This window comes from Pantherophis guttatus, chromosome 7 (genome assembly GCF_059756535.1).
Source record: "Pantherophis guttatus breed Tessera chromosome 7, ASM5975653v1, whole genome shotgun sequence".
NCBI classification, from domain to species: Eukaryota; Metazoa; Chordata; class Lepidosauria; order Squamata; family Colubridae; genus Pantherophis; species Pantherophis guttatus.
The window spans coordinates 29477616-29495023 of record NC_142069.1 but is presented as its reverse complement, the minus strand read 5'-3'; the positions used below and the strand labels follow the sequence as shown (position 1 = coordinate 29495023).

Sequence of the window (17408 nt, the reverse complement as noted above, 5' to 3'; positions counted from 1 at the left end):
TCTTCATTACTTTATCTCAAAAATCTTTAAAACCATCAGATAAATTGGTATTATTGTATCATATTGCAGATGAAAGTTATTGATTTTATGGTAAAGTCAAAATTTGAAATACATGGTTCATGGTTCTTCACAATTCTACATGTAGCTTATTGTTGCCTCGTGCTATGAGATGAGCTGCATATAAATTTGATAAATAAATTACCTTAAACAATTCAGTCTAAGATAGAATACAGCTATGGTTAACGAAAGACAGACTCATACTTATATATTCATTAATCCCTTTAGTGTGTGACTATTTATAAAAGAGAGAAAAAAACTTAATCTCATCTTATAGCATTGATCACTTTAATATGATGGAATATTGTGTGCTGCAGTTTCAGTGTGTTGTATATGTTTTCCATTTGTATAGGAATGCTTGATTGTTAAATGCTTGATTGGTTAAAACATAGATTGGTAGTGCTTTTTTTAAAAATTGTAGCTCCTAAAATCATTTTGACCACACTGTTGAATTTTCTGGCCTGATTTCCAAAATTGGAGTCATTATTTTTTTGGCATTTTTAATGGGAAAGACATGGAAACTTGAAAGTATAAGATAACCTAACCTTAAACCTAAGATAACAGTGTTAAAAAAGCATAATTCCCATTCAAACAGAAAAGAGGAAAAATCTCAATCCTGCCTTTGTGTGTGATGCAGCCCATCAATTTTACGTTAGTATGGGTTTTCTTCCACTTTCCCACTACCAAACATTGTCCATGGTGGTCTAAGATGTGGGTTTAACTAGATTACCCTTGTGTCTTTCTTTTAGCTGCTTTCAGCAGTCTTAGAATTGCTCCAAATGAAATGCAACCATGGGATTCATCTGAAGTGCCAATCACTAGAATTTGTTCTGGAGTTTGGTAGATTCTTCAGATAAATCCCAGGTTAGATTACATTTGAAACTACTTAAAAGCAAGTAGAGGTATAAAATAGATGTCAAGTCCCCATTTTGAATAATGTTTTCACTCCAGATACTTGACAGAATTTATTAGACAACCCCCTGGTTACTTGATTTTACCTTAAGCAATAGGCATATCTATTTCCTCTTTATGCTGGAAACTTTAACTTTAAATCTATATATGTGTTTAGATTAGAATTTTTCTGAAACCACTATTCTGCCTTCCTCAAACTAGTTGCCACCAATCATGTTGGATAACAATGTCCAACATCCTGTGTCAGTGAATGTGGTTGGATGTGTTGGCCAGAAATGATGAGTGTTGAAGTCTAGCTGGAGGAAATAAAATTGGAAAAGACATGTCTAATCTTCTGGATGTTTTTACCTATTATTTTAAATGTTTCTGAGCATGTGTCCATTAAATGATTGGCTTGCCAATCACAAATCCATCATTACATTCAGAAATAGGGCATATATTGTGAGGAGAACTCACCTATATTCCAATTTACTCCTTTCTTTTTACTACAATATTTATTGACTGTGAACCAATCAAAAGTTTTATGTAGGACTTAATTCTGATTAATTTCCCAATCAAAATGAAGCCCTATATAAATGTAAACTATTTGTTTCTCTAGCGTTATAATCAATGTAGTTCTATAATAGTCTTTTATCTGTTCCAAATTTCAGATAGATCAGTTGAAGTGCAAGATCACTGGTATGGAGGAAGAGTGTTCCCTATTGAAGAAACAAACATTAATGGCTCCTCAGCGGGAGGTGGAGGATCATGGATTTACTGACATTTCTGATTTGCAAACTGAGAACCAGAGGTTAAATGCTTCACTTCAGGAGTTGCAGAACGTAATGCAGGTACATTCTGAAAAATGTGGATTTGAGAGTAATCCATAGAAGCATTCTCTACTCTGAACCTTCTACTGTATGGGGTCATTTTTGTATTTAAACTGGGACAGCATCTGAAAGCGCAACCTTGGTTGCAGAGGAACACAAACAGTGTAACTCAGAGCATCAGGTGCCATTATACCAGTGGTGAAATTCAAAAATTTTCTCTACCAATTCTGTGGGTGTGGCTTGGTGGGTGTGGCTTGGCCATGTGACTGGGTGGGCATGGCTTGGTGGTCATGTGACTGGGTGGGCGTGGCTTGGTGGTCATGTGACCGGGAAAACCATCTATCATACTTTACACAAAAATAACACAAAAGCTACACAACTGACTCACACATAATGCAAAAGCAGCTGGACTTCCCACAAAATGGCCCCTGCAATAAGCAGGAACCTCACAGTCACAGAGAACTCAAAAACAAACTATCACACTTTACATAAAAATACCGGTTTGGGCAATAGGTAGTAAAAAATGCTTTTAAAAAAAAAAGTTCTGACCATTGCAAGGCACAGCTGATTGTCAGAACCTTTTTAAAAACATTTTTTTAAAGCATTTTTTTGCTACCTATTGCCTGAAACGGTAGTAAAAATAAATGCTAAAAAAAAAAAGGAAAAAAAACTGTTGAAGCGATGAGCTGTGCCGCGTGATTGTCGGAACTTTTTTTTTTACTTTTTAAAGCATTTTTTTATGAGTTCGGGTGAACCAGTAGCATTTTCACTACTGGTTTGGGTGAACCGCCCCAAACCGGTAGCATTTCACCCCTGCATTATATCCTCATCATTTGATGGTCTGCCCTGAGACTCCAGCTATGTACCTTCCAAGGTTCTTCATTGTATAGTCCAGATTTCCTACTTGGTGCCTTTGAGAAGTTTTGGACATAATTCTTCAAGTAACAAGTTAAATAGGCTTGGGATAATTTGTGCATTGATTTATATGTTTGGAACCCAGATGTCAGGGAAGGCTGCTGAGGACTTTAAAGGAAACCCATTTAATCTGCATATAATTAAAACTTCTGTTTTAGAATTTCATTCTGGGCCTGTGACTTGGTTGCTACTTCACACTAACTCTTTTTGTTTGTTTAACAAGTAAATGATTGATTCATATATTGCATGTAAGTCATAAACAAGACTTTGAAAGCCATAGTGTTCACACAATTAGCTGCATCCAAATAAAACAAATCATTTTGGTGTGATGTATGAATCCAGTCTGTTGGTGCCAGGACTGGTTCTTTCTTCTTCTTAAAACCAAGTGATAAAGACTTTACTATTATAATTGAAATGGCAATGGGCTGATCAAGAAGAAATGATGGCAGGTAGACCAAGGCAGTTGTCGAATGGCTCCCACTTGATAAAAAGCATCCACGAAAGAGACCTAAAACAAGATGGATCTACAACATCAGCAAATAATTAACAAAAGAAAGCTCAGGACTGTATTAGTTGGAAGCATGCGGAAGAGGCCTCCATCCTGCAATGGATAGACTGGTTAAAATGATGATAATGATTTTTCTACTAGTACTATACTTCTACTACTGTTGTTCCAGTTGGAATTTAAGCATACCGATGGTAGTCCAATATAATTAAAAGGGCATCTGATTGGCAAACACTAAACTAGTTATATGTGTGATTTTACGTGTAGACCTAAAACAATTAAAGGGTGAATGCCAGCAAGGCTGTTCCTTCCTTTCCAGCAATGCCTTGTATTTTTGTGAATCACAGTCTTTGTTCCCTTCTAAATTACTTCATCACAACATTGACAAATGTTTTTCCTTGAATGGCTTCAGTACAAAGTAGTCTTTTATAATAAGTGTAAGACTTGCCACCTAGCCAAACATACAACGTAGTGCATTAGAGTTGTGTTCATTCTTGCACTCGTGCTGGAACAGAACCTGAGTCGGTAGAGTGCTAAAAATAAAATATATTTTACGAAGAGGGCCTCTAGCACTGGCTTAGATGCTGCTAAAATATCAGTGGGTGGTATGAACAGCTGTGATTCTCAGCTGTTTGAGAGATGTAAACAGCCTGTTATATCTGGGTTACCAAATAACCCCTATTTTTACTCTGGAATATATGAATATATATAGTTTTTAAGTTTTCCTTGAATTTATGATTTAAAACTATTCTGTATAATGGGTTCCAATTATTTGGTTATTTACATAAGTTATCTCATGGTGCACAACTTACTCTAATTTGTTTTAGTTTTGGTGAATGTTACTTCAATACAGTATATTTTGGTTGTAAAATTTTCCTTTTCCCCAAATCCTTTTAATATTTTAACCATATAGTTTTTCTAGTCAACATTTTTTTATTGTATTATAAAATAGAAAATGCAAAGTAAATAGAAAAGCGGGGGGGGGGGAGAAGGGAAGGAAAGGAGAAGTGAGGAAAGATAAGAAAAAAGAAAAGAAAAAGAAGCATTGACTTCCGACTCTCTCTGTTACAATAAAATAAGGCATTAACATCAAATCACAACTTTTTGCTTTTTCATAATATGGACAAGCCATTTCTATAAAGATCTATCAGTCTAATTGGTAAAACTGAAAGTAAAATTTTTATTCCTTTCCATATCAAGCACGAAGTTCAGAAGCAGTCTTCATGTGGAAACAAAAGTACTTATGTTCTTTTCTTTAATCAAAGTAGTCAATTTTGCCATTTCAGCCAACTACATCAACTTTTGCAACCATTCGTCCATAGTAGGAATAGAAGTATCCTTTTATTTTTGTGCATACAATAGTCTTGCTGAGATCAACATATAACAAGGTTCCAAAATTTTTTTCCAATTCTTTTTCCATTAAACCGAAGAGCAAAAGTTCTGGTTTCATTTTTATCTCCATTTTCAAATTTTTCTGTAGTAAAATATGAATCATACTCAAAAAATTTTATGCTTTATCACATGTCCATCATAGATGGTAAAAAGTCCCCTCTTTACTTTTACACTTCCAACATACATTTGATATACCTTTATACATCTTAGATGTATAAAGATGTATTTATCTGATGTTAAATACCAATGATATTTCATCTTATAGAAATTTTATTTTAGATTATAATTTAATGTAACTTTTAAACCCTTCGTCCACATATTTTCCCATTGTTCAAGCATCACAAAGTTCTTTGCCCACTGAATCATACAATGTTTTTACATGTTCATTTTCCAAATTCAATTTCAATAACATTTTATAGATCTTAGCAATAATATGTACATTATTACTACATAATGAAATTTCCAATTAATTTTTAACAAAGTCAAATCCATAACATTTTTTATCTAGCTTAAACCTTTCATTTAGTAGTTGTTGGTAAGCCAATGGCAAACATAAACTTCTGATTCAAGTTCTTTCCTCATCTTTAGTATTGGGTCACCAGAGTTAAAAGATAAAATTTTATCCTAAATCAACCAATCTGTTTTTGCCACCATTTCTTTTCTAAAAAAGGCTTCCTGTGGTGACACCCAAAGGGGTAACTTCATAGAGAGCCTTGTTTTATATTCATTCCAAACTCTTAGTATGGCACGTCTAACAAAATGGTTATTAAAATCCATAATTAACTTTACTTTTATCATACCATAAGTAGCCGTGCCATCCAAATCTTAATTCATGGCCCTCTAGTTCAAGTAACCATATAGTTTTTAAGAAAAGTGTTCATGAGGAAGAAGCATATGGATACAATCAGTTATATAAATCTATTACATACTCAGCAAAATATTGCCATTTCCATTATACTCTGTAATTTTTATCTAGAGTAGTTTAAGAACTCGTCCCAGAAAGCATGAAATTGTACGGTTCTTATCTTGGAAGATGTGAGCCCATCTGCCCATGTTCACAATCATCCATAAAACATTGCTTAGCTATGATGTTTTGGCTATACGGTTTCAATCTGACACAGCTTGTCAGTATTGACAAGTATTTTTCACTGCTTAGATTTCCTCATATCATTTATCTAAATATAATCAAAAGTAGAGCCCTGCCTGTACATTATTGGCTTCGACAGCTACTGTGGCTTACTGGTTTAATGCAGGCAGATGCAGAGTCAGCCTATGGAAGCGCCCATCAGGGCTGATACTACTTTTACAGATACTGAGATGAGCATCTTGGGCTTCAAAAGAAAGCCAGTATATAATTGTGGAATATATTTCTCTACTGACAAGGAAGAAAGAGATCTGCTTGTGTGGTTTTCTGTTTTAGAAGACAGAACTTGATTGACCTTAGAATCAATGTATCTTGATTTTGCAACTACTCATTGCTCTATCTCAGGCAGCAGAATACCCCAGGCTTCTCTTGCTGGGAATGAAAAGGCTGTTAAACTGCATCAATCTTATAGTCTCAAATAGATTTAACAGTCATTCTTTGCTTAGAAACTAAGGGGCTAGGCTTGCTAATTGGCAGTTTTCAGAATTCCTGCTAGACTAGAGGATTCAGAATTATTTAAAAGCAGCCGTGAAATTAAAAATGGCACAGCACTGGCATGAAGTTTGTTGCATAAATGCACCTTTCACTTTTGGTGGTAGTGAAGATATATAGATATTGAATTGATTAGCCTTTCTTAAAAAAAAAAAAGGCCCTTTCGGTGTTAACTGAGGATGAAGGGTGTTAAACACATCTGGAGGTTGTCAAGTAATCAAAGAGTAGAATAGACAGAGAACTCGACTGGAGCTCCTGCTGAAGGTATTTTAAAATATTCGCTAGGCAAGCATGCTGATTTCTTTTCTTCCCCCCCCAAAGGCTTTAATTATCCTGAAATCATTATGTCCTAGCACAGTGTTGGCAAACCTTTTTGGCACTGAGTGCCGAAGCGGGAGTGTGCGCACGGGAAAGCGCCAGAAACCAGAAGAGCAGCTCCTGGCTGCGAATGCGCGCGCCAGAAAGCTAAGCTTCTAGTTTCTGGTGTGTGTATGCGTGGCGGTCACCTGGTTTTCCGGTTTCTGGCACGCATGCACATGTAAAGATCAGCTGGCCAGTGCACATGTGCACGCTGGACTCCGGAAGAGCAACGGGTGATGGCTGGCGTGCTCAGAGAGATGATTCTGCATGCCACTTCTGGCACTTGTGCCATAGGTTCGCTGTCATGGTCCTAGCAGATGAGTGACTTTGCTTCTTTACTGCTTAGAAAGCAAGAGAAGACCAGGTTCCGGGTTCTGAGAGGGTTCTTCTAGACATTCTGGAACATGATTGGAAAGAAGCACAAGCAGACCGACAGGAACTGTGTCAGAAGCTCAACTCCTTACAAAACGAGCTGCAGTGTGCTGAACAGCTGAGAGATAAGGTAAGATGCTGTAACACTAACCCCAGACATTTAAGCTTGGAGATACATTGGAACAGCCATGAAATCCTTGTTCCAGACATTAGTGAGCAGGGAATGTCTGTGCCATGGGCTAAAGGCAGTGAAGATATTTTTGGACTTTAATCACTGATAGTCCTTAATTTGTTCTATCCTTTTGAAAAAAGCCAGCAAAACCTATGGAAGGAATTGTTTGCATATTGAGACAGACAATGGAAGATGATAATGCTATCCCTGCAGACAGGTATATAAAAAGGAAAATAAGATTCTAATACTATTCATTTCTGGATCTCACTACTGTTAGAATGAACACCTTCATAGAGGTTAAGGCAATTTGGACCTCTGCAAATTGCCTTATCCTTCTTCCAATGTCTTTTAAACATCAGGTACATGCTTTCTTATCTGGAAATTCTAAATTTAGTCCCTTTGTCCTAAGCTATGCATAATAATTGAAAATGGGGTGTAAGCGATGCAAAACAGATGATGTATACTTTCTTCTTTCTGAACCCTGGCATTTGAAAAGAGATTGCAAACCTCCAACTGCCTTTGTTTAAGACCTGAACATGTACTTGGGAAATAATCCATCTCTGGAATTTCTCTCTCAGTATCTGCAAGAAATGGAGGATTTACAATTGAAATTCCATACTCTGCAGAAGAACTGTGATCTGTATAAGCACAGAATGAACACCGTGCTGGCTCAGCTAGAGGAGATTGAGAAGGAAAGAGATCAGGTAAATTGTTTCTCCTCTGAAATATTTCCTGGGTTTATAATTATGGTACACAGTTAAGATTAAACATGTGTTAACAACATTCTTGCTACCCCATTTCATGCTACTCAAAGTAATGGAAAAATACAGAAACCATATAGGAATGATAAGATGGAAGAATGGTGCTTGTTTCCAATTCATCCTGTTTCTCAGTGTGGTTCTTCATAGATACTTGTGTAATAGGATCGTAGATGTTAGATCAGATAAAAATATCTAGAAGTTTGTCAGGATTGTTTATTTACACTAGTTCTCGGTTATTTGAGTTATTTTTATTGAATGTGCTCTGTTCCATTGCTATTGCTCCGCAAGTAGTTGTATACTTGTATATACCCTGAGTCCTCAGGGAGAAGGGCGGTATAGAAATCCAATATAAATAAATAAATAAATACTGATTGAATTATATGTCAATCCATTCTCATTTCTCTATATTTCATTTTTTTTTTAAATTTGATTTATATGCCGCCCTTCTCCGGAGACTCAGGGCGGCTTACAGTACGTTAAGCAATAGCCTTCATACTTTTGTATATTTTATACAAAGTCAGCTTATTGCCCCCACAAACTGGGTCCTCAATTTACCTACCTTAGAAAGGATGGAAGGCTGAGTCAACCTTGAGCCTGGTGAGATTTGAACTTGCAGTAATTGCAGATAGCTGGTGTTAAATTACAGTGCCTTGTCTGCAGAGCTATCCAGGCTCCTTTTACTTACATTTTACTTTCAATCAGGAAGTTCTTTGTTTAAAACAGCCTGGTGAATACCAGAAGGGAGCTGAAAAGAACTTTAATAAAGCATGGCATTTTATCTTTTTGATTATGGATACTCAAACAGCAGAAATTATGCAACAATGTGCAAAATTGGATATAACTTATTTAAAATGTGATTTAGAGAAAAGAAGAGCATATGCTATGCACAATTCTGCCTATAATCTCACCCATCAGTTCCCGTTCTTCACTGTTTCCTTTAGGCCATTCAGAGCCGAGATGACATTCAGCTCCAGTATTCCCAAAGCCTCATTGAGAAGGACCAATATCGTAAACGTGTTCGAACCTTGGAGGAAGAGAGGGATGACTTGCTGAGCAAACTCACACAGGCTGAGGGCAAGATCCTCACCCTAGAGGGACAGTTACAGCGATGCTTGTGTAACAGGGGGCTTGCCAAGAAGGTATGTTTGGAGGAAAAGAGAAAGACTATAATAGAGGAGAACATTTGTAACTCAGGGTTGAAATGAGAGGTCCTTGGTGTTCTCTGAGCTTGGTTGTTTTCTTGCAGATGTTTCATTGCCTAAACTAGGTAATACCACAGATTGGCACTGATGATGTTGCCTAGTTTGTGTAGTGAAATGTCTGCAAGAAAACAAGCTTAGAGAGCACCAAGGACCCTTTGAAAGAAAGATGAGAAGGCCAATGTCTTGTTGGGAAGGGAGACTAGAATTTAAGGGAATTGTCAGGCACAAAAGACAGGACTACACAGTTCAATTAACAGATTTATTGCTAAAAGCCTATGCACAGGAATCTTCTCAAATGAAGTTCAGCACTTGTTTAGAATTAGATAAAGGTCAACAGTACTCCGGGGGGGGGGGACTTAATTCTCTTGTGGCTACCTAAGGATTTTAGGCTGATTCCCCCTTGCACACTGTCCCCCAGGTTCTGCCATTCCTTCTACAGGAATTCAGTTGCTAGAGAGGAAAAGGGCACCTGTGAGTGGCAAGATAAGCTATCCTCCGTGCCCTCATCTTCTAGATAATTGCAAGAGTGAGAAATCAGAACACAAGAAGTTCATGTAAAAAATAGCCCTACCCATAGTCCATCAAGAACAATAGTCCATCAAGAACTATTGTCCAATAGTCCACCGAGAAGGCAAAAAAGGACAGCTAGATATTCCAATTTTAAACTACATTAAAGTCTGTAGGATTTAAACTGTCCCAAATTCTTCTTCAAGCCTTTGATATTTTATCAAAATGAAACAAAGACAAATCCCATGGCAATTCATAGGATTCTAGCCTGATATTAAAAAATCAAACAAATTCTGGTCCTGCAAAAATGAAATTTCCCTCTGAAATAATTGAGTCAGTCCGGATGACTCTTAAAATCAGAAAAGGAATGCTCTTTTTACACTCCATAGAATCAATGCAGTAAATGAAGTAATGCAAAGAATTCTTGTCTGAAAATTAAGGCCCAGTGTGTGTCTGTTTAGGAATGAATCTTAAGGGATGAGTTACTTTATTGAAGTATCTTGCATTCATTCTCTCTTTTTCTCTCCTCCTGGCTCCCAAGATATGTTCCTCTTCTCATTCACTCTATAGCAGCAGTTGGAGCATAATAGAGAAGCCTTTGTCCTCGGACGATGGGATTGTAGATTCACCAGACATCCTGGACATTGTGTTCCCAAGAGACTCTGTAGAGCCAGATGTGGTAAGAAGAGATTGCATAAACTATGAACTAAAAAGGCACATTCTTAAATGCTGAAAGACCTCCGTTAATTACAAAGAATTAAATGGCAGAGACTAGTCAGTCCTTGTTGTGGCTCCATTGCCTGAGCCTGGGCTATCAACAGATGCAGAGAGTGAGGGGGAGGAGTTGGCAAGGCCTCCCTCTCCAGGACCGTCCTCTCTGGCAATGCCTCCGGAGGACACCGAAGGCCAAAAGATAGGCTCAGAGCCAAGCACGTCCCCGCAGCCACAGATGGACAGCGACAAGGAAAATAAGTGCTGGCTGGACCCTCACCAGAGGTGCAGGGAGAAGCGTGCGCAGCAGAGGGGAAGGCGTACCAGAGATTAGCTGAGTCACTGGACCACACCCCACAGGCTATAAAAGGGAGTGTGGTGGCCATTCGGACTCTGTGACAGACAAAGCTAATCTCTGGCGAGGCACTTTGCACCTTCGGATACAACACCTATTTGTTGTGGATTTAATTACAAACTGGACTATTAAAACTGTGTGTATTTTTGTCTGTGTTATCGGAGTAAAAGTTTTTGGCAGGCAGCCACGGGGTTGCTGCCAAGTTCCTTATCACTGACGTTGAGTGTTTGAAGAGTTTATTTAACCTCGGCTGGCTGGTTGGGTGTGTGCGTGGTATAGGGACAGAACAGTCCTGACTTATTGAGGTATAATTTTCAAAATCTGTCTGATAGCGAGAGAAGCTGAAAGTTGTAGTTCAGCAAAATGTGGAGGACTATCTTGTGGCGGCTATTAACGAAGAAAGACAATTGATGCTTTTTGGAGGAAAGAGCTGATCCGGTATAAGATAATTTTATATGTTCTTGGAAACGATTGCTGTTTTTCTGTTTATGTGGCAAAAACTGATATCCGAAGCTGACAATGTACTTAGTAAGGGCAAAGTTGAGGATATAAATCAGGTTCCTACAACTAAATACCGTCAGGTTGTCTTAAGAATCTTGTTATAATCCCAAAACATCTAGAGGGTTTTAAATTGGGGATTCCAATCCCAGCATATCTGTGGGAATTTGTTCTTTTATGATTTTGACGAGAACAGATGAAATCTCTGTTCTAGAACCAACAAAATTATGTAACGTTCTGCACTGTGTTCAGCAGGTAGGCAAGACTGTCACAGCCACTACTATTGGCCTATTACGTATTGGACTCCTACATTAGGTACTGTAAATACTTTATTGCAGGAAAACATACTAATCAGTTAATGAGAGAGTGCAGCGAATCTGAATCAAGAAAATTCAACTGAATTGAAAATTTGGTGGAGTATTATGATCGAACCATTAATTCCCAACACCACTTCTTTAGGAGACGCTAACATCTAATTTTGAGCATGCAGGTTTAGATGAGTAGGGTTTCATGTTTATTAAACCAGGAAATATAAAATTACAAATGACAATCCAACTTTTTAATGAAATCTGTGGCAAGTCAGTATATTTGTGGTGCCCTTCTCTATTCTAGTCTCTTCCATATGTGCTGGAATACATGCAGACTTGTATAGTTCAATTCTCTTGTAGAAGATTGGGGCCAGCCTCAAAACCACCTTTGGTTTTCCATACTTTTTGCTTTTTAAAGAAGAATCTTTCAGCTATAGCCTCTATGTTCTCTTCACAGTTGGCTTCCAGATGGAGGAGTAGATTCCAGGAACAAGTTGGCTTCTATCCCATTTGCTTCCTGGAGTTGTCTCCTTCCTCTCAGGATGGCTTTTGGTTGGGATGTTTTTAATATTCTATGAAGTTGCTGGTGATAACAAAATGATATAAGTATAAATAGAACTTGAAACTTCCTCTTATATTCTGTCCTAAATCTGCAAACTGTATATATTAACTTCTGATTAGAATTCTGGTATTTAGGCTACCGTTCACCAATTTGACATTTTCTAGAAGTATTGGGTTTATAGTCCATTGGATTCCCACCCATTATGACCACTCAGAATAACTCAGTTATCAGGTTAGTGAATAGTGCTAAGTGGTTGAGGCACCAAGCTAGAAACTGGAAGACTGAATTCTACTCCTGTCTTAGCCATGAAAGCCATCTGGGTGACGTTGGGTCGGTCACTTCCTCTTAGCCCAACTCACCTCATAGGGTCGTCGTGGGGAAAGTAGGAGGAAGAAGGCATGCTGGATATGTTTTCCACTTTGAGTTATTTCTAAAAATATAAAGATGGGTTAGAAATAATGAAATAAAAATATCAAGCCTAGCTAAAGAATGATTGAGACAATGAAATGTGGGATGGAGAGGTAAGAACTTGTCTAAATTAAACATACGCTTTCTGCTTTCCGTAGGAAGTGACTCCAGACAGAGAGAAAGAAATAAACCGGCTCTCCATCTTTCCCTTCCCACCATGTGCAGGTTCTATACTTCGACGGCAGCGTGAAGATGGGCCAACGCCTATCAAGAGGTATCAATTAGAATAGGCTGTAAAGATGTTTCTCTCTTGTTACCTTCCTGAACCATGGGCTTGTCTATTCGGAAGAATATTTTCTGCTGCAGAACAAACTTTAACATTAATGCATTCTTTTCTCAACTTTTGCAACTTTAAAGTGTGTGTGAACTTCAATTCTCAGAACTGGCTGGGGAATTATAGAAGTTAAAGTCCACACATCTTTAAATTATCCAGGTTGAGAAACAATGCGTTAATGTATGACTGGTAGAGGAATATTGTACCTCAGACATGTAGAACTGCAATGTTACTGTGAATTCTGAATTGACTCCCTTTGACTTAGTTTAATTTAATTCAGATTGTCAAATGTTTGGTAGAAACTCATGAGATATTCTTTCAGTGCTGAATTTGAACAATCCAGTCTCTCCTCTTTCTCAAGGTTCTCTCTGCCAATCAGTTTTCTCTATGAGAAATAAAACATTTATATTCTAGAAATGGAATGAAGGGAATGAAGTCATGGCAGAGAACAGAAATAGGCCAGGCAAGAGACGGGGACACCTTAAATTCTAACCTGCTCCCCAGAGGTTTTAACTGTTCTGTTTTGGTGTTCCAAATAAGAGATTTTAAATTCTCGGATTAATGAGACAGACAAAGTGGTGATGAAGTTACCTTGCTCAGGTTACAATTTTTTTTTATCAATATAGATAATACGATAATATGGAGAATTAATGAACACTGGAAAGGAACTTCCCACTATTTTATATGTCCTCTGAATTATTTGAAGAAATGAAAGAATATTAATATAAGAGATTTGATTTTGATTTTTTTGTAAAAAAATAATGTTTTTCCTCATGGTGTTCTGTATTTTTTTTCTGTCTTCAGTTGGTCTTATGGGTCCTTTGGTAGCATGGAAGACTTAAGAGGTATTGCTAGCCATGATTTCCTATCAAACATTTTCATCTCGAAAGCTGCAAGAGAGGGATTATTGGGGCAAGCTGAGAAGAGACAAAATCACCTGCATGAATATGCATCCACTAGGGGGCACACTTGCCCCATGCTTCAGTTGCTAGTTCTGGGTTAATTATCCAGGGGCTCACTGGTGTCCTGCATGCATGCTTGACTCTCAAGTTATTCCTGTTTGGTGTACTTAATTTATTGGGGAGGGGGAGTGGTTAGACAATGAATGTGATTCAGATTCAGAAGAGTAGAAACTGGAAAAGATGAATGTTTCAGCTTCTGGCTGTTATTGGTTCTTGGTGACAGGTTGTAAATCTCTAGAGCCTGTCTCACTGTATATCCTGAGAGATCAGATAGTTTTGTGGCATTCACTACCAAGGCATCTTAACAGGAAGATTGGCATTTAGCCCGATCCTGTCTGGATTTTTGCATTCAAATGTTAAGTATGCCAAAGGTGTGCCCAAAACCCAATCATTCAATGCCTAAATCCAATTCAAGCTTCTCTGTTGATTCCATGAATAGACATTCATAGTCCTGATTTTAATGTAATATGGGGGTTCTTTAAAGAGGCCATATTTATTCCATGACTTGTTATCTTTGGGGGGCTGATATCACCCAAGCTTGTGACCCAAGCTTGTAGGTGTGTAGGTCCTTTACTGAGTTCCACCCATCTGATGGCACATTAGCCTTGCAAAGGAAAGAGCGCTTCCATTTGGGATTTTGTTCCCATATTTATGTCAGTGTTTCTCCTTCCCTGAACCTCCCCAGCTCTCTACATGCAACAAAAGAATGAATAATTCGAATTTGCTCTCCATCTTTCTCCCCATCAGGAAGCATCACCACCACAACCTCTTCTGCCAGGTCACCTTCGTCTTCCAGCAGTGCACACACCAGAGCAAAATCAGAAGCCTGTCTGTCTGATGATTGTGATCAACAAAACTTTGCCAGAAGGTATGTTTGGCTTCCTCCTTGGTTTCTAGAGACAGCTTTATTGACACAAGTGTCATAGATAATAAGATTGTCCTCTACCATCAAAGCTCAAATCTCAGCCCCCTGATGCTGCAACCTATAGGCACTATTTATGATGCTACCACCTTCTACTTGCCAGTTCAGACCAGCAGGCACCAACTGGGGAAGCTGCTACATCATGAGAATGGCTCATTATTAGAATATAGTCTTTTCTTTTTAGGAAATGGAATCCAGATTTGCAATCATCTTTCAAATTTTCAGTTATTTTCTTACTGCTCTGCAATACACTTCTCCAGGGCAGTTCACATTAAAAAAGAAAGAAAATGCGCGCGCACACACACACACACCCCTTAACATGCAAATTATATTAGATCCAAAGAATTGCAACAAAACAAAGCAACCCTTGTTGACAGGTAAACTATAACTTTTATTAATCTGGCATCTTCCAAATGCAGTCTAATATGAGCACTGCAACTCTCATATTTGCCAGTAGGCCTGGTAGCTGGGGGTGATGGGAATAGTGGCCCATTACATCCTAATATCAGGTTGTTAAAAGCTGGAAAATTTCCAGTGTAAAATCTGGCAACAATCTTTCTTGCACAAGAAATGGAGGCTGTTGCCCAAGGTGTTGCTGTAGCTGAGATTAGGTAGATCTGTATATATAAAAAAGGTAGTACTGTGTCAAGACAAAAATTTTAAGCTTGGGATTCATGTGTCCTTAGGCTGCACAATAAAAATATCTTGCCTCCCTAGGACCTAGCAGTGCCATGAATTTAGTTATTGCACAGCTCTTCAGATGAAAACTCTGCAGTAGTTGTAAAAAATCCAGCCTGTCATGGTTCCATGATTGATGCATGATGTAAACTAGAACATTTTATTGGATGTGCCTCTATTGTTCTTGTAAAACAGACGTCATATCCATCTCTCCATTTATGCAGAGACCAGAATCTAAATGGTTTGCTTTCCCTTTTAGATCGGTTATGGTGCATTTGTCCAACACAGCTTCCCTGAGTGTTCCAGGAGCCCAGAGCAGGGGACTGACTGGAGACATTTCCATCCTTGGAGGAAACAGAACTGGGATTTATATCCAGTGGGTGAAACCAGGCTCAGAAGCTGAGAAGGCAGGACTCCGAGAGGGATGTCGGCTCCTAGAAGTATGAATACTTCGGCTCTGCAAAATTATGGCTAATTTCTATGAAGGAAGAATTGGATAAGAAAAGAGAGAAAGGCTTAAATTTTGAACATTAATATTTTTATTTCAGTTCCACTTTTCAACATAGATCTGCCATCCCCATGCACAACTTTAAAACACTTTTTCTAACATTCCCTTTCAGTTAACATTTTCAGTTAATCTCAAATCATTTTATCACTTTTATTACTTTTATTTTTAATTTCATTCACCAATGAGGCTCCTTGTCTTGATTTTCTGTCCAATTCCAGAATTTAAAAAAGAATCTCCATCAAAATTGCTCTGTGTTTTCTTCATAACGATTCCTTCTCTTTTATTACATTATTTGCCATAAATACTATTATTCTCATTTTTGCTGCACCAGTCATTTTCTTATATGGATTTTTTCCCTCTCGTCCACAAACTCTCTCAGTTTATCATTCCACCAGGTTCCATTCTAAACTCCCCATTAATGTATCTTTACCTACTTTTGTGATCCTTGGTAACATAATTCTCTGCTTCAGGCATCTTCTATATCCTCTTAACTTACATCTACTTTCCATTCATTCTCTTGGAAGATTAATCTATCGTCTAATACTTTTTCATGTGAGGCTCATACTTTCTTTTCCACCAGACTTGATAACTTCAGACTTATATCTTTCATGGCTTTCTTTTTTTATTCCATGACAATTTTACTCTCAAGATTTACTCTTGACAGAAAAAAAAAATCTGTCCCATATTCAGAATCACTCACTTTTATATCCTTCACTAATTCTCATCATAAAAGGTCAAAATAATCATGAATTTAGATTTGTATTAATACCTTTGGTACATATGCATGAAGAGACCTATGTTTAAATCACATTTTTGAAGCACACCTTTTCCTGAGCAGGTGCTCAACATATAGTCACAGTTCTTACTTAATTTTCAATTTCTTGAAGATCCAGTCTCTCTTTCTGTATTCTCTCCTCTTGCTCTCATCTATCCATTCAGGAAACCTAACAGTAATTTTTATCATGCATCACATTCATTCAGAATATTGCAAGATTTCCACCAAAGTCTGTTTCTTCTGCTTTTCTCAGAGTAACACAATACATAACAATTACTAGCAATCTATGGATTCCAAACTCCCTATACACTCATAGCAAGCTACTGTAGTAGATGAAACCAATTCATACTTTCTGATATAAATTTTAGTGCTTATTTTTCATATATTCTAATTCATAGTCTTTTATGTGCCATGGTTATCGCAAAATTGTCCGAATATACTAACCTCCATCACACACCATAGATTTGGTTAATTTAGGCTTTTACTGAATATTGTTTAGTGATATAAAGAAAATTTAGATGAAGTTACCGTCACATGTAGCTTTCCTTGCTAATGATAAGAACAGTCGGTATTGCACATTTTGGCCAATATGCTATAAATACAACAGATCCATTTTACCCCAAGCATATTCACACTATTCTATGGTAGCTAGCAACCCCAGTCTAGTGATTACTTTGGAAACCAGCATATTATTCCTGCATTCTATAATTTAGAGGCATAACTCCTTAATATTTTAAAGCAGGGGTCTCCAGCCTTGGCAACTTTAAGACTTGTGGACTTCAACTCC

The 17408-nt window shown here is 37.7% G+C and overlaps 1 protein-coding gene across 2 annotated transcripts in view; it reads left to right on the top strand.

The window, feature by feature from the left end:
* The window catches only part of CARD10 (caspase recruitment domain family member 10), a 50662-nt gene that overhangs the window by 16796 nt on the left and 16458 nt on the right, over positions 1-17408 (top strand). For both annotated transcript variants that reach the window (XM_034403855.3, XM_034403854.3), the window contains exons 7-15: positions 1620-1799; positions 6933-7088; positions 7709-7834; positions 8833-9030; positions 10142-10279; positions 12601-12716; positions 13581-13621; positions 14486-14606; positions 15598-15778. In XM_034403855.3, coding sequence (XP_034259746.2) covers positions 1620-1799; positions 6933-7088; positions 7709-7834; positions 8833-9030; positions 10142-10279; positions 12601-12716; positions 13581-13621; positions 14486-14606; positions 15598-15778 — 1257 coding nt within the window. The remainder of the gene's footprint in view (positions 1-1619; positions 1800-6932; positions 7089-7708; positions 7835-8832; positions 9031-10141; positions 10280-12600; positions 12717-13580; positions 13622-14485; positions 14607-15597; positions 15779-17408) is intronic.